An 18560-nucleotide genomic window follows, 5' to 3' on the forward strand; every position below is an offset into this window, starting at 1 on the left:
GAAATGTAAAATGGTACACCCACTGTGGAAAATGGTATGGTAGTTTCTCAAATCAAGAATATTATTACCATATGATTCAGCAGTTCCACTTTTTGGTACATACCCAAATGAATTGAAAGCAGGGTCTCTCCATCCTGGTTAACACGGTGAAACCTCATCTCTACCAAAACTACAAAAAATTAGCTAGGCGTGGTGGCAGACGCCTGTGGTCCCAGCTACTGGGGAGGCTGAGGCAGGAGAAAGGCGTGAACCCGGGAGGCGGAGCTTGCAGTGAGCCAAGATGGCGCCAGAGTGAGACTCCGTCTCAAAAACAAAAAAAAAGGAAGCAGGGTCTCTAAGAGATAGTTGTGCACCCATGTTCATAGCAGCATTATTTACAACTCAGTTTCTTAGCCTTTTTAAAAAATTCTGCATTTCTCTTTATTAATTTATTCTATTTTCTTTGCATTTTATTGTTGTATTCTAAATTCTTGAGGTGGAAACCAGGTTTATTTTCTGTCTTCCTGGTTTTCTAATAAATACATTTGAGGTCATAAATTTTCCTCTTCACTCTGGGCCCACAGGTTTTGATGTATATATAGTAAGGCAGTTCCGATGTTTTTTGTTTGTTTACTTGTAAATAATTTGTACTTTCCATTTTTATTTTCTCTTCAACCCAAGGGTTATTTAGAAGTGCATTTAAAAATTTAAAATTTTGAAATTTCCAGTTGTTTAGACTTGAGGGAGGGACTAGTATGTTAAGTTTTAACACTACATTATGGTAACTGATTGTGGCCTGTGTGGTATCAGCCTTACGGATTTTTAAAATATTTCCTCTGTTACCTAGAACAGGGGTCCACAAACTATAGCTTGTAGGCCAGGCTGGCCTGGGGCCTATATTTGTAAATCAAGTTTTATTGGAATATAGCCACATCCATTTATTTACATATTGTCTATGACCCCTTTCCAGCTATGATTGTAGAGCTGAGTGTTGTAATAGAGACCCTGTGGCCCACACAGCTTAAAATATGTCTTTACTTCAAGAGTTTGCTGATCCCTGACTTAAAACATAGTCAATTTTCACAGCTTTTTCATTTGGGTTGAAAGTATGTATATGTTCTCTTGGGTACAAGTTCCTTATATCCCCATCAGAATAAGCTTAAGTTGTGTTATACCAATCCTTATATCCTTCATTGTGGTTTTGATTATTGATATCTGAGAGAGATGTGTATGTATAAACTTCCCATCCCAACTAAATTATTTGTCCACTTTCATATTTTAGTCAGAGTTAGCTTTATATCCTTTGAAGCTGTTTTTTGTTTGTTTGTTTGTTTTAGTGCAGAATATTTACAGGTCATAACTATTAAACTTCTCTGTGTTTTTCCTTCACACAATATGAAATAGTCCTCTTTGTCCAATTTATTTTTTATTTATGCCTTGAATTCTTTCTCTCTAAATAATATTATTGTTCCCGTCAGGATTAGGTTCAGCAGCATATATTAGAAAAAAAAATTTAAATAAGAAATAAAATTAGAAATGTTATTTTTTTTTGTGGTAAAAGAAGTCTGGAGATGGATATCAGGTCTCAGGGCTCTGCAGTGTCATCAGGGACCCAGACTCCTCTATTTTGCTTCACCATCTTGGTGTGTGGTTTCCATCCTAAGGTCCCTTCATGGTCCACGAGACTTCTGGAGCTCCAGCCAGCACATCTCCATTGAGGGCCAGAAGGAAGAGGAAAGGTAGGAGGGCAAAAAGGGGCCTGTCCCCCAGCTCAACTGATTTCCAATAAGCGACCTTCCCAGAAGTCCCAGAAAACAATTCCACTTCCATCTCACTGGCAGAACTCAGTCAAGTGGCCATACCTAAGCTGCCAAGGAGACTGGGAAATCTAGTCTTTTACTTCAAGTAGCTCTGTCTTTGCTAAAAATGGACATTCTGTTATCAAGGAGGAAAGTGAGAATGCGCATTTGGAATAGGCAGCCAGCAATCTCTGCCACTGCTCGTTATGTATTATAGTTCTTGTTAGCATTTGTTTGCCTGTTATAACTTTTTCCACTCTTTTATTTTTGACCTTCCTCAGTTATTTTGTTTTAGGTATGCCTCTTATAAAATATAGCAAGATCTTGAGTTTTTTGGTTTTAAGCAATCAGGACATTCGTCTCTTAATAGGTGAATGTCATACATTCATTTTATTACCATTGCTGACATATGTGGCAGTATTTCTGCCATTATGTTTTGCCTTCTGTTTGCTATGCTTTTAATTTTTTCCCCTTCCTGTCACTTGCACTCATTGAGTTTTCTGGTGTCTGATTTTTCTGTTTTAGGAATTGTCCTTACTAAATCAATTTTTAAGGTTATTACTCGATGTTTTTTAATATTCTGTTTTGAAATAATATTAGATTTACAGTAAAGTTGTAAGAATAGTATTAAGGATTCCTGTATACCCCTCACCCAGATTCCCCAAATGTTGGTATTTTGTCACATTTCTATTGTCATTTTTTTTCTTTATTGTATGGATATTTTTCCTGTACCATTTGACAGTAAGTTGCACACATGATACCTCTTCAGTAGGCATTTCTGAAAGAACGACGACATTCTCTTACATAACCAGAATATCATTATCCGTATCAGGAAATTAAAATCCTTACAGCATTATTATCTAATCCATAGATAGTATTCAAATGTCATCACCAATTTTTCTAATTACATCCATATAACAGAAGAAAAAACCTTTAGTCTGGTCCTGGATGCAGTCCAAGTTCACACATTGCACGTAATTGTCTTGGCTGTTTAGTTTCCTTTGGCTTGAAACAGTTCTTATGTCTTTTGTGACCTAAACATTTTTGAAGACTCCTAAAGGGCAGTTATTTTGGAAAATGTCCTTCATTTTGGATTTGTTCATGTTTTATCATGACTAGATGTAGATTATGCACTTTTCGCAATAATGCCACTGAAGTTATGTTGGTTCTTTTGGTGATTTGTATCAGGAGGCACATGTCAATTTGTTCCATTACTGGTGATTTTAACTTTGACCATGTGCTTCAGGTAGTGCCTGATATGTTTTTCCACTGTAAAGTTAATTATTCCCTTTGATATTAATAAACAGTTGGCCCTCCACATTCATGGATTCTGTTTCCATTGATTCAACCAACCCTGGATCAAAAATATTTGGAAAAAAACTGCATACAGGGTGAACATGTACAGACTTTTTTCTAGTCATTATTCCTTACACAATACAGTATAATAATTTTTTTTTTTTTTTTGAGACAGGGCCTTGCCTTGTCACCCAGGCTGGAATGCAGTGGTGTGACCACGGCTCACAGCAGCCTTGACCTCCAAGGCTCAAGGGATCCTCCCTCGTCACCCTCCCAAGTAGCTGGGACTACAGGCATGTGCCACCAGGCTTGGCTATTTTCTTTTTTGTATTTTTTATAGAGGTGGGGTTTCGCCATGTTGCCCAGGCTGGTCTCAAACTCCCGGGCTCAAGCGATCTGCCCATCTCAGCCTCCCAAAGTACTGGGACTACAGGCATGCACCAGTGCACCCAGCCTGTATGAGGTATTATAAATAATCTAGAGATGATAAGTCATCTAGAGGGAATTTAAAGTATACAGGAGGATGAGGTTATATGCAAATACTGCACCCTTTTATATCAGGGACTTGAACATCTATGGATTTCAGTGTCTGCGGGAGGTCCTGGAACCAATCCCCAACAGATACGAAGGGATGACTGTATCTTGTGGGGAGTTTTAGCATTCATCAATTAGTATTTCGTAAATTACTTATTACTAAGATGTTTGTCACATGGCAATGTTCTAATTCCATCATTCCTTCAACATTTACTAGTTGGTATTCTTCTCAAAGAGTTTTCTCTTCTGCCAATTTGATTATTTGTTCATTTATTTATTTATATTAATGTGAACACCTGGATCCTTATTTTATTCAATGAGTTTTAATCCATTACTATCATTAGTTATTTTGAGGCACCCAGTGTTTCAGAATTGGCTAGTGGAAGCTTTTCCTGTGTTATTTTGACCTACTCCCATCTTTCTTTGATTTTCTAGCACAAGTAGATGTTCCAGGTTTGTCTCATTCTTTCCTCTACCCAGCCTGGATTCATTATTTCTCCAAGGAGCCTTGGTTCTTTGTAATTCTTTTCTTCCATCATGCCCTATCACTTCTCTAACCACAGAAAACCCTGATCTACTATTAGTACAGATTGGTCTTCATTTTCTAGATTTCTTTGTATATGGAATCATAGAGTATGTACTTTTTTGTCTGTCTCTTTTCATACATCATAATTATTCTGAGATTCAGCCATGTCACAGCATGTATCAATAGTCTGTCCTTTTTATTACAGAATAATATTAAATTGTATAAATATTACCACAATATGTTTATCCATTCACCTGTTGATGGATATTTGAGTTATTTATAGTTTTTGTCTATTACAAATAAAGCTGCTTAGAACATTTGTATATAAGTCTTGGTGTGGATATATGCCTTTCCTTTCCTTGGGGAAATACCTAGGATCACACTGGCTGAACATACGGTAGTCTTCCAAAGTATGGACATGGTATAGCTCTCCATTTATTTAGGTCTTTAATTATCTCAGTAATGGTTTGTGGTTTTCAATATACAGGTCTTCCATATCTTTTGTCATATTTATCCCTATACATTTCATGTATTTATATTATTGTAAATGTGATTGTATTAATTTCAATTTCCTATTCATTGCTACTATATAAAAGTACAATTCATTTTTGTATATGGAGTTTATATCCTACAACCTTGCTAAATTCAATTACTTTTAATAGCTTTTTTGAAGGGTCCATTGGATTATCTACAGGCGATTATGTCATCTGTGATTAAAGGCAGTTTCACTTGTTTCTTTCCAATGTGGATGCCTTCTGTTTATTTATTTATTTTTTTGCCTTATTGCATTGTTAGAACCTCTAATAAGCTGTTGAATACAGCTGGTAAGAGCGGTCATGGTAACTTTGTTCCTAATCTTTGGAGAAATCATTTACTCTTTCACCATTTAATATGATGTTACCTGAAGATTTTTCATAGATTCCTTTAATCAGTTTGAGGAAGTTTCTTCAATTCCTGGATTGATAAGAAAATGTTTTCAACAAAAACAGAAGTTGTATTTTGTCAAATGGTTATCTCCTTCATAGACTAATTAGCTGTAGTCTTTTGTTATTTCAGTGGTTGCTTTAGGGTTTTTCACAGGGTCTGTCAACATTGGCACTATTGACATTTTGGGTCACATTGTGTGTGTGTGTGTGTGTGTGTGCGCGCGCGTGTGTGTGTGTGTGTGTGGTGGGGGGGTGACATTTTGTGCATTGTCAAATGTTTAGCAGCATCTCTGACCTCCACCTACTAAATGCCAATAGCACTTCTTCAGTTGTCATCATCAGAAACATCTCCAGACACAGCCAAATGTTTTCTGCAGGGAAAAATTACCCCTGGTTGAAAACCACTAGTTTATAGTATACATCTTTTACGTATCACAGTCTGTCTTCGAGTGATATTTTACTAGTTCATATGTAGTATAAGAATCTTGCAACATCATACTTTCATTTCTCACCTCCTGGCCTTTGTGCCATTGTGGTCATACATTTTACTTGTATGTATAAGTTTTATTTAAACAGTTTATTATCTTTTCAAGAAATTTAAATAAGAAAAGTCTTTGTATTTAACCATATGGTTAGTCATTTCTAGTGCTCTTAGTTTCTTTGTTTACATCTGGTATCATTTTCTCTCTTCTTGAAGAACATCCTTTAATGTGTCTTGTAGTGTAGCTCTGCCGGTGCTATATTCTTTTGACTTTGATATATCTGAAAAAAGTCTTTGCCTTCATTTTTTGAAAGATATTTTCGATGGGTAAAGAACTCTAGGTTGCCTTTTTTACATTCAGAACTATAAAGATATTTCTCCGCTGTTCAACAAGAAAGCGGCTGACATTTTTACCTTTGTCTACTCTACTTAATGTGTCCTTTTTTAAGGCTTCTTTTAAGATTTTGTTTTTATCACTGGCTTTAAACCATTTGAGTATAAGTGTATCATGGTGTAATTGTTTCCTGTGCTTGGGTTTCATTGAGCTGCTTGGATCTGTGGATTTATGTATTTTTTTTCATCAAATTTAGAAAAACTTCAGACATTATTTCCACTAGTTTTTTATGTCCACTTTCTCCTCTCCTTTAGGTATTTCAACTAACCATATATTTGGCCACTTAATGTTACCTCACAGTTCACTGATGCTCTGTTCATTGTTTTTCAGTCTTTTTTTTTTCTATCTGTGATTTGTTCTGTATAGTTTCTATTGCTGTCTTCTAGTTTACTCATCTTTCTTTCTGCAATGTTAAATTTACCATTAATCCTGTCCACTGTACGTTTTAATTTTTATTTATTTATTTTTTTAGAGACAGGGTCACGCTCTGTCACCTAGGCTGGAGTGCAGTGGCATGATCTCAGCTCACTGCAGCCATCAACTTCTGGGCTCAAGTGGTCCTCCTGCCTCAGCCTCCCAAGCAGCTGGGACTACAGGCATGTGCCAATACTCTACTGTACTTTTTATCTCAGGCATTGTAATATTCATGTCTAAAAGTCTCATTTGGATCTTTTAAATTTTTTCTTTTCTATACTTAACATGTTTAATCTTCTAGCTTCTTGAACATACAAAATAGTTATAATATTCATTTTAATGTTTTTGTCCTCCAATTTTGTCACTAAATCAGCATCATTCTGGGCCAATTCCAATTCATTTCCTCTCCTTATAGGTTGGACTCTTCTGCTGCTTTTCATGCCTGATAATTTTTGATTGGATGCAGACATTGTGAATTTTACCTTATTGGGTACTAGATATATTTGTGTTCCTAAAAATATTCTTGAGTTTTGTTTCAAGATACTGCTAAAGTTATTAGGAAACATTCCTATCCCTTTGGATCTTGCTTTTAAGCTTTGTTAGGCAGAAACAAAGCAGTGTTTAATATAAGGTTCATTTTTTCCCCACTACTGAGGCAAGACCCTTTTTAATACTCTGATGCTTCCAATATTATGAGATTTTCCATTCGGACTGTTGAAAATAGATGCTTTAATCCCTTTAGGTTGTTGTTTCTCTGACTGGGTAGTTTGCTCACACACATGTCCAGACCCTCCAGGTGTTCTCTTCCTATGCAGCTCTTTCCTCTACGGTACTTTACTTTGCAAACACAAACTATCTTGGCCTTCCCAGAGTCTCAGCTCCATTTTCTCAACTCGGCATCTGCCAAGCCCTACCTGGGGGTTCTCCTTGTGCTTCAGCTGGGAAACTTTCTCCAGTTTACCTCTGAGTTCAACCTGATAACTCCAATTCTATTTCCATACTTTAAGGTTCATCCTAGCATTCTCCTTTTTCATATTTGCAACTTTTTCCTTCAAAAGAGAGATGCCTTGCTTCTGCTAGCCACAATATGTTTACTTGTTACTCAGCCCTAGAATATACAGAAAGTAGTTTCAGAATTGCTAATCTATATCATCGTGAAAGACAAACCTACTAACTAGAGATCAAAATTTGTTCACAGTTCTTTTTATTAAGCTTTATTGAGGTATAATTAACATGCAGAATTGCACATATTTAATGTACACATTTTGATGAGTTTGGACATATGCCTAAGAGTGTATACTCAAAATAGTTAGCTGGGTTCAGTCTATTTTCCCCCTGACCACTTCAGTGTGGTTATATGATTTATTTGAAAGACAGGTTTTTCTTGTTTGCTTGTTTTCCATTTTAGGATTTTTTTTTAACCCATACTTTTTTCCCTTTTAGAGTATATGAAACATCAACATGGTTCAAAAAGTCAAAAGTCAGAACTATATAGAGTTAATTTTGTATAGACTAAGATATGAATCTAATTTTATCTCTTTCTAAATGGCAATCTACCTGTTACAAAACCATTGTTTAAAAAGTTTGTGTTAGGTGGGCACAGTGGCTCATGTCTGTAATCCCAGCACTTTGGGAGGCCGAGGCGCGTGGATCACTTGAGGTCAGGAGTTCGAGAACAGCCTGCCCAACATGGTGAAACACCATCTCTACTAAAAATACAAAAATTAGCTGGGTGTGGTGGCGCATGCCTGTAATCCCAGCTACTCGGGAGGCTGAGGCAGGAGAATTGCTTGAACCCGGGAGGCGGAGGTTGCAGTGAGCCGAGATTGTGCCACTGCCCTCCAGCCCGGGCGACAGATTGAGGGAAAATAATAATTAAAAAAAAGCTTATCTTCATGTCAGCAATTTTACATGCCACCTTTTACCATATATGAAAGCTCCCTATTCACTTGGATCTATTTCTTTTTATTCTGTCCGTCCATTTAGTTACCATCACATAAATTATGGTGGCTTTATTGTATGTTTTATTATCCGTAGGGCTAGTCTCCATTGTAGCTTTTCTTTTCTCAGTGTTTCCCTGACTATTCTTTTTGTTTTGCTTTGTTTTGAGACGGAGTCTCGCCCAGTCGTCCAGGCTGGAGTGCAGTGGTGCGATCTTGGCTCACAGCAGCCTCTGCCTCCCAGGATCAAGCTGTTCTCCTGTCTCAGACTCCTGAGTAGCAGGGATTACAGGCACGTGCCATCACACCTGGCTAATTTTTGTATTTTTAGTGGAGACAGGGTTTCACCATGTTGCCCAAGCTGGTCTCGAACTCCCAACCTCCCAAAGTGCTGGGATTACAGGTGTGAGCCCAGGCTTGAGCCACCACGCCCATCCAAGACCCTGACTATTCTTACATGTTTGGTTTTTCATGTGAACCTTACTATCAACTTGTCTAGCTCCAGATAAAAACTTTTCGATATTTCTATTGAGATTGTGTTAAATTTATAAATTAATCTGTGATGTTGCATCATCCTATCCAAGAGCACTGGCTGTCTTTCCATTTGCTGTAGTCTACTTTTGTGTCTTTCGGGAGTGTTGTTTTTCTCATATAGGTTTTGTATATGTCATACTGAAATTTATTCTTAAGCATTTAACTTCTTTTTTGCTTTGTTAATGTTTTTTTTCTATTACATCCTCTGTTTTTTGCTTGTATATTTGAAGGCTACTATTTCTGTATGTAAATTTTTATCTTCCTGAATTCTTTTGAGTTAATTATACCTTTATTTCTCTAGAGCTTTCCAGATAAGTATCACACTCCATCTGCAAATAGTTTTACTTATTTCCCAATTCCTAAACCTCTAATTGATTCCTTAAATATAACTGCATTGCCTAATATCTTCTTTAGAACATTAAATAGTAGTGGAAATAGTAGATGATCTTGTTTTGTTTCTGATCCTTATGGAAATTCCTGTAGCATTTCTTCATTAAGAAAGATTCTGTATTCAGGAAAAATCATAAGTGCTATCAGAAATATTCTTTTTTTGTACTGTCTTTATCAGGTTTAGGTATATATATTACACTTGCTTCAGAAGAATTGTTTGGAGTTTTCTTTCACTGTCTAGGCTGTGACAGAAATATATGTAGCAGTGAGACAATCAGTTCTTTGACAATTCCTCTATGAAATCAACTAGGCCTTTTTGTGTTTCTCCTCTGGGAATTTATCTGTTTATGCTTTCTTTCTGTAATGGGGTCAATTTTGGTACAGTTTCCTAAGAAATTATTCATTTTTTATGGTTTGCAAATTTATTTACACAGAGATCTCTCTGCCAGATAGTCTGTCATATTTTAAATCTCTTGTATTTCAATAGTTATCTCCCCCTTGTCATTTCATATTTTGTATATTTGTGCTATTTCTTTTTTCCCTTGGTTATGTTAGCCAGTGGTGTGTCAATTTTGTTATTTTTCCTTGAAACACTGATTTTTATTTAGTTATTTTTTTCTATTCCCAACCTTACTACTTTTTCTTTTATGTTTATTATTTCCTTCCTTATGTTTCATTTTGGTCATTTTGTTGTGCTTGTCTTAGCATTTGGAGTTTGGAATTTAATGAGTATATTTTTTGTCTTTCATTATTATTGATATAAATGCTTAAGGCTGTGAATTTTCCACTGATCTTTGCTTTAAATATATCCCATAGATGCTAAGTAGTATTTTTATTTATTTATTTTTTTAAAAGTTCTTTAATTTTAGCACTCACCCATTTTACTTCCTTTCAATTTGGTATCATGGTGTAGCTATTCTAAAATGATCCTGCTCCCTAATGCCCTCAGAATAAAGCCCCAAACCTGCAGCCCTTCATGGTTTGCTTATTTCTCCAGCCATGTTCTCTCTCTGTCATATGCTCACTCTGCCTACAGTTTCCTTTTTCCTTATACCACCTGGCCAATGTCTAGTCATTTTTGAAGATGAAGATCAAATTTAGGAATCCTTCTCTGATAATTCTCAACCCCCGATACCATCCCAGTTAAGCATTCCTCCTGGAAACTTAATAAAATCATATACTTCCTTTTTGTAATACTTATAACATTATATTTTAATATTTTGTTTTTCCACTAACATTGTAAGATCCTTGAAAGAAGGTATGCTTTTTTATTACTGTTCCCATGGTGTTCAGTAAATATTTGTTTAGTGTCCCTTCAGCTGTAGATTTCAAAACTACTATTTTAATGCATACATTCTGACCTGTGAGCTCTAGCATACTCTAGAGCTTCTTTGTCATAAACTTAGTTTGGTTGGTTGGTCTTAGCTTTTCAATTGAAAAGTACACAAATTACAAGTGTCCAGCTCAATCAATTTTCACAAAATGAAAACACCTATGCAACCACAACCCAGATCAGCTCCATGAATTTTTACAAAGTGAACGCCTGTGAAACTGTACTACATATCAAGAAATAGAACCTTACCAGCCCTCCAGAAGCCTCCTTTGTGACTCCTCTCAATTGTTATACCCTTGTTTTTTTCCCAAAGGTAACCATTATCCTAATCTCTAACAACACAGATTAATTTTGTCTGTTTTTGAATTTTATATAAATGGGAAAATACGGTAAGTACAACTTTGTGTATGGCTTCTTTCACTCTGTTATGGTAGTTCTTTTTTATTGCTGTGTAATATTTCATTGTTGGAATTTACCACAATTTACTTATATGTTCTATTGTTAGGCATTTGGGTTGTTTCCAATTTGGGGCTCTTATGAATAAAGCTGCTATGAAAATAATCCTTACACAAGCCTCTTGTTGCCCATGTGAATGCATATCTTTTCAGTATGTACACAGAAGTGGAATTGCTGGGTTATCACTTTAGTAGAATAGTTTCCAAGCTATCCTACAAATTCACATCCTTGCCAACAGTGTATGAAGGTTTTCACAGCTTAACAGCTTCACTGACAATTAGTATTTTCTGACTTTTTCATTTTTTGCAGTTCTGGTGAGTGTGCAGTAGTATCTTATTGTGGTTTTAATTTGGATTTCCCCAGTGACTAATTAGGTTGAACACCTTTTCAAATGTTTATAGGCTTTTTGGATATCCCCTCACGTATAAGTCATATTCATTTTTCTTTAACTTTCTTAGTACTTCAAAAGAATTCCAGTATGTTCTGGATATAAGCTGTCAGCTATACCTATTCCAAGTATCTACTCTCTCACCCTGACCTGGTTTTCACTATCTTAATGGTATCATTTGATGAGCCTAAGTTGTTTATTTAATATAATAGTCCAAATTATCTTTTTATCTTTTCGATCTAGTGCTTTTTAGTGTCCTACACTATTTAAGACATCTTTCCCTATCTGAAAGAGATGCTTTGTTATTTCACCATTCATGCTTAAATCTACAATCTACTTAGTGTTAACTTTAGGATATGATGTGGGATGTGAGTTGACGTTCCCTTTTTCCCACGTGTGCATCCAATTGACCTGGCACCATTTATTGCTGCCTTGCCACTTTGCCTTAAATCAATCGTCCCTATATATATGATTATGTTTTTGGACTCTAGGCGAATTCTGTTTTGTCTATGTGTCTATCCTTGTGTCAGTAACATACTTAGTTGCTGTAGCTTTATAATAAGTCTTGATGATATGTGGTAACATTAGTTCTCCCCTTTGTTGTTATTCTTCAAGACTGTCTTGGCTATTCTTCGCCCTTTGTAGCCCCATATAAATTTTAAAATCGGTTTGTTGATTTCCACAAGAAAACTTGCTGAAACATGTCAGCTGAAATTTGACTGGGATAGAATTGAATCCATTCATCAATTTGATGTATCCCTCCATTTATTTAGATTTTAATTTCTCTATCTTTTGTATTTTTCTGTGAAACATCTGAAAAGATTGTACACATCTTTCATTTAAATTATTCTTGGGAATTTGGTGTTTTATGTTATTGTAATTGGTATCTTTTCATAATTTTCCAGTTGGTACCGGTTATTTAGATAGCAAATTGATATATGTATGTTGGCTTTATATCCAGCAGCCTTATGGATATAAATGTACTTATTAATCCTAATGATTTATCTGCAGATTTTATTTCCTTGGGATTTTCTATGTAAACAGTCATGTCTTCCATAAACAAGGGCAATTTAATTTCACCCTTTCCAATCTTTACACCTTTTTATTTCTCTTTCATGCCTTATTATACTGTCTCAGTCTTCCAGTAAAATTTATGAATAAAATGTAAAAGAGAATGCTTTAAAATTTCCCAATTATCTCTAGTGTTTAATTTAGCTTTTCTGTAGTTAGCCTCTATCATATTAAGGAAGTTCCCTTGTATTTCTAGTATTCTAAGCCTCTTTTTTATGATTGAATGTTGAATTTTATCAAATGCTCCTTCTGCATTTATTAAGATAATCATATGATTATTTGCCTTAATGTGGTAAGTCGCATGGACTGATTTCTGAATCTTAACCCAGCTTTGCATTCCTTAGTCACTGTATATTATCTCTTTAGTGTATTCACTAGGCTAATCTTTTTAGGAATTATATATCTTTTTCATAAATAAGATTGATCCATAATTTTCTTTTGTTTAAGCACCTTTGCTAGATTTTGATATCATGGTTTTGCTGGCTGCATAGTACAAAGTAGAAAATGTTCCCATATCTCGATTTTCTGAAATGGTTTGTGTAAGTTTGGGTTTTTTCTTTAAATGTTTGATAGAATGTAACAGATTAGCAATGTCAGTGTGGAGTTTTCTTTGTGTAAAGTTTTAAATTATAGGTTCAGTTTCTTTAAAATATGTAGGATTATTCTGATTTTCTGTATCGTTTTAGTTTTGGCAAGTTGTGCTTTTCTAGGAATTTATCCTAGAACTTTAGTTTACATTGTTCACAATATCTTCTTACTATTCTTTTAAAGTTTGTAGGATCCGAAGTGATTTCTCTTTTTTCATTCCTTACATTAGTAATTTTTGTGTTCTCTGTTTTTACCTTGATCAGTCTTGGTGGGGGTTTATTAATGATATCAGTCTTTAAGCACTGCTTTGGGTACATCCATAGTTTTTATTTACTATCCTTCAGTTCAAAGTATTTCCCTTGTGATATTATTACCCTTGTGATTTACTTTGATGTAGGTGTTATTTAGAAATATTTTATTAAATTTCAAAGCATTGGATGATTTCACACATAGATGAAATCAACACATGCTGCCCCTATATCTCACTGAACTCAACTATATACTCTGGAAAGAATGCCAAGCCTAGCTATTTGTGAACTCTGGAATGTAAATAACAGGCAGATTGGAGAAGGGCCCCAAAACTCAAAATACCACAGAAGTGGGGATATAAACAAGATCCAAAGTCTCATAACTTAATATCCAAAATAACCAGGACATAAACCAAAGTTATTTAACATATTAAGAACCACAGAAATCTCATCTTGTATGGGAGAAGATAATCAACAGATACAAAAGGCAAGATGACACTTATGTTGGAAATATCTGACAAGACTTTAAAAGCTGCCATTATGAAAATGCTCAAGCTATCAGTCACAAAAATGTTGCAACAAATATTTAAAAAGAAAGTATCATATAAGAAATAGAAGATAAAAAGAAGCAAATGTAAATTTTACAACTGAAAAATATAACAACCAAAAATTTTAAACTCTAGATTAAAAGTGAGAATGCAGTGGAAATGCCAGAGGAAAGAGTCAGTAAACTTGAAGATAGATCAATAGAATTATCCAAGCTGGATAACAGACAGAAAAGACTGGGAAAAAAGGGACAGAGTTTCAGAGAACTGTAGAAAAACCACAAAAGGTAGCAAAGGATAGATATATAAATCAGTGGAATAGAATTGTGAGTCCATAAGTCAACCTGTACATTTCTGGTCAATTGATCTTCAACAACTGTGCCATGATAATTCAACAGGGAAAGAAGAGGCAATTCAACAAATGGTGCTGGGACAGCTGGATATCCACATGCAAAAAGAATAATGCTGGACCACTATCTTCACCCAATATACAAAAATTAAAATGGATCAAAGATCTAAATAGAAGAGCTAAAACAATACAACTTTAGAAGAAAACATAGGGGTACATCTTCATGACCTTCAATTTGGCACTAATTTCTTAAATATGACATCAAATGCACAAGGGAGAAAGGAAAAAAAACAGATAAATTGGATTTGATAAAAATTAAAAACTTTTGTGCATCACAGCACATTATCAAGAAGGTGAAAATAACCTACAGAATCAGAAAAAATAGTGGCAAATTACAAAAAGCAGTCTCCCCTTATCTTTGGGGAATATGTTCCAAGAACCCCAGTGGAGGCCTGAAACCACAGATAGTACTGACCCCTATTACACCATGTTTTCTTATACATACACACCTGTGATAAAGTTTAGTTTATAAATTAGGCACAGTATGAGATTAACAACAACAATAGTAAAATAGAACAATTATAACAATATATTGTTCACAATTTCAAAGATAGAAGATTTGTTCTTACTATAGGCCTTAGCAGCATTAGCATATGATATGTTCTCGTTTTTTAAAATTAAGTTGGATACTTTTCATCATTTCACTTAAATGAACCACTTTAGGGCTTCTCTTTGGCATAGCAGAACTGCCAACATTGCTGCTCCTATGTTCTGGGGCCATTATTAAGTAAAATAAGGATTATTTGAACATTAGAACTGCAATACCGTGACAGTCAATCTGATGGTTACCAAGTGACTAATGGGCAGGTATCATATACAGTATGGATCAGATGGACAAAGGGTTGATTCATATCCTGGGCAGGTTAGAGCAGGATGGCGTAAGATTTCATCATGCTACTCAGAAAGGTCTGCAACTTAAAGCTTATGAATTGTTTATTTCTAGAATTTTTCATCTAATATTTTTGGACCGTGGTTGACCACAGGTAACTGAAACCATGGAAAGTAAAACCAAGGATAAGAGAGGACTACATATTTGATAATGGTATAGCATCCAGAATAGGTAAAGAATTCTTACAACTCAAAAATAAAAGGACATACACTTCAATTTAAAAATAAGCATTCAACACAGGACTGGAATTCCTAGCCAAAACAATTAAGCAAGAACAAGAAATAAAAGGCATCCACATTGGAAAGGAAGATGTAAGTTTATCTCTCTGTTCACACATGAAATATATGTGGAAACCTCACAAAACTGTTAGAACTAATAAGCAAAAAGAAAGTTGCAGGATACAAAAATCAACAAACCAAAATCTATTTTATTTCCATATACTAACAATGAATAATCAGAAAAGGAAATTTAGAAAATCTCATTTACAATAATATAAAAAAGAATAAAATAATTAGGCATAAACTTAACCAAGGAGGTGAAAGACTTATATATTCAAAACTACAAAATGTTGCTGGAAGAAGTTACAGACACAAATAAATGGAAAGACATCTCATGTTCATGGATTGGATAAATTAATATTGTTAAGATATCATACTACTCAAAGTGATCTGTAGATTTAATGCAATCACTGTAAACATCCCAATGGCTTGCTTGCTTTTTTTTTTTTTGATGGAGTCTCGCTCTGTCACCCAGGCTGGCCATTTTAAAAATAGAAGAATCTATCCAAAAGTTGATACGGAATCTCAGGGGACCTTGAATAGCCAAAACAAGTTCGAAAAAGAACAAATTTGGGCAATTCACACTGCCTGGTTTCAAAAGTAACTACAAAGCTACAGTAATCAAAACAGTGTGGTATCAATGAAACAGAATGGTGAGCCCAGATTTAAACCCTTGCATATGGTCAAGCAAACTTCAACAAGGATACCAACACCACTAAATGGGAAAAAGACAGTCTCTTTAATAAATGATACTGGGAAAACTGAATATTCACATGCAAAAGAAAGAAGCTGGACCCTTATCTTACACCGTATATAAAACTTAAATGAATTAAAGACCAAAATATAAGACCCCGAACTACAAAACTAGCAGAAAACATAGGGAAAAAGCTTCATGACATTGGATTTGACAATAATTTCTTGAATATGACACCAAAAGCACAGCTAACAAAAGCAAAATAGACAAATGAGACTACATCAAGCTTTAAAACTTATGTGCATGAAAGGAAGCAATGAACTGAGTGAAAAGGCAACCTATGGAATAGGAGAAAATATTTGCAAATCATATATTTAATAAGGGGTCAATATCCAGAATATAGAAAGAACTCCTACACTCAATAACAAAAAAATCTGATTTTAAAATGGGCAAAGGACTTAAAGTGATATTTCTCTTGGTCAACAAGCATATGAAAGAGTGTTCAATATCACTAATTGTCAGAGAAATGCAAATCAAAACCACAATGAGATACCACCTCACACCCATTATGACAGCTACTATCTAACAAAATCAGAAAATAACAAGTGTTGGTGGGAATATGGAGGAGTTGGAACCCTTGTACATTATTGTTGAGATTGTAGAGTGGTGCAATAAGCCTGTAGTTTCTTTAAAAACCTAAAAATAGATCTACTATATGATCTACCAGTCTCACTTCTTGGGTGTATATCCAAAAGAATTAAAAGCAAGATCTCAAATAGGTATTTACATACCTATGTTCACAGCATTATTCACAATAGTCTAGAAGTAAAAGCATCCCACATGTCCATTGATGGATGAATGGACCAACAAAATGCAATGTAACATATAATGGAATACTGTACAACCTTAAAAATAAAGGAAAACCTGTTACAACCTACAGCATGAAAGAACCCTGAGAATATTATGCTAAGTGAAATAAGCTATTCACAAAAGGACAGATGCAGCATTTTTCTATTTATATAAGGTATCTAATGATCATAGATATACAAAGTAGAATGGTGGTCACCAGGGGCCGGGAGAAGGGAGAAAGGGGAGTTGTTTAATGGGTATGGAGTTTCAGTTCTGCAAGATGAGAATGTTTTGAAGATCTGTTTCATAACAATGTTAATATACTTACATTACTGAACTGTACACTTAAAATGGTTGATAGTAAATTTTATTTTTTTAACCACAATTTAAAAAAAAACCCAAATGGACATTGTAAAAGTGGAAAATACCTAAAATTAAGAAATCACCAGAGGGACTAGCAGCAGACTCAGGTATAGCAGAAGGGATCAGTGACAAAGACAGGTTGATAAAATATACCCTAAATGAAGCAAAGAGTTAAAAAAAAAAAGAGAGAATGAAATAGCAGAATGGCGTGTGACAGAACTGTGAGGCAGTGTGAACCATTTTAATTTACATGTAATTGGAGCACCAGAAGTAGACAAAGAATGCCTAAAGAGATAATGGCTAAGAATTCTCTAAAAACTGATTCATACCCATAGATGCATGAATCTCAGCCAATCACAAGCAATATGAATATAAGCCAACTAAAATAGGCACATTATAGCAGCTAAAGGAATAAAAGATATATTACAAATAGTGGAGAAATACAATGATAAGAATGATGGCTGACTTCTCATCAGAACCCTGGGAGGCTGGAAGATGATGGGGTGACATCTTTAATGTGCATGAAGAAAAAAGCTATCAACCCCAGAATTTTATATTAAGACAAACCAGACATTTTTATGGAAAAAAGCAGGCAGAATTAATCTGGAGAATTCACTACAAGAAATATTAAAAGTTCTTCAGACTGAAAATATATGATTTTAGATGGAAGCACACCCTGACTACTTGGGTGTGGGGAGGGGAGGGCTTGTAATGCCCCACCATTTGTGTTCCATCTAGGCTGTGGTATGGGGACTAGACATGTTCTGCTGGGATGGGGAAGCTAGATCTTAAGCTGCCTTACCACCATGTGCCAGTGGGGCCTCACAGTGCCAGGGGCCTTCAACCTGAATTCTCCACTGAACCTGCTGGTAGGTAGAGTTTAGGTGTATTTGGGGTGAGAAGTGGGTAGAGGTAGATTGGTTGGGCCTTAGTAAGAAACATTTCTGTTTCTCCCACTCTAGCATGAACATGTGAATATTTGTGAATTTCTTACCTATTTCCCCCCAGGGGAGAAAATGGGAAGTGAGGGCCACTGGTAAACACTGAGTTAGAACAAGTGAGTAATCCCACCTACATAATGAATGTGATGGAGTCATTGAAGAGTCTGTAGTTCCTCTACTCCAGACTTTTGGGATTACTTTGTTCAACCTCACTGGCAACTTCTTGACTGAAAACAGTATTAATTAGCTATTTCCCCTGACTGGGGAGCAGACGTAAGGACCTTGAGCTCTCAAG

General features: G+C 35.2%; 2 protein-coding genes across 11 annotated transcripts in view; one reads left to right on the plus strand and one right to left on the minus strand.

Annotated features, from left to right (window-relative positions):
- The window catches only part of MTCP1 (mature T cell proliferation 1), a 74565-nt gene that overhangs the window by 24008 nt on the left and 31997 nt on the right, over window positions 1–18560 (minus strand). The gene's annotated exons all lie outside the window — the stretch shown is intronic.
- BRCC3 (BRCA1/BRCA2-containing complex subunit 3) overlaps window positions 1–18560 on the plus strand; it is a 48733-nt gene that overhangs the window by 16591 nt on the left and 13582 nt on the right. For 4 of the 10 annotated variants that reach the window (XM_008962326.4, XM_008962325.6, XM_057301166.2 and 1 more), the window contains exon 8: window positions 1644–1718. The exons of the other annotated variants lie outside the window; for them this stretch is intronic. In XM_008962326.4, the coding sequence (XP_008960574.1) occupies window positions 1644–1718 (75 nt within the window). The remainder of the gene's footprint in view (window positions 1–1643; window positions 1719–18560) is intronic. 10 annotated transcript variants of the gene reach the window in all.

This window comes from Pan paniscus, chromosome X (assembly GCF_029289425.2).
Source record: "Pan paniscus chromosome X, NHGRI_mPanPan1-v2.0_pri, whole genome shotgun sequence".
NCBI classification, from domain to species: Eukaryota; Metazoa; Chordata; class Mammalia; order Primates; family Hominidae; genus Pan; species Pan paniscus.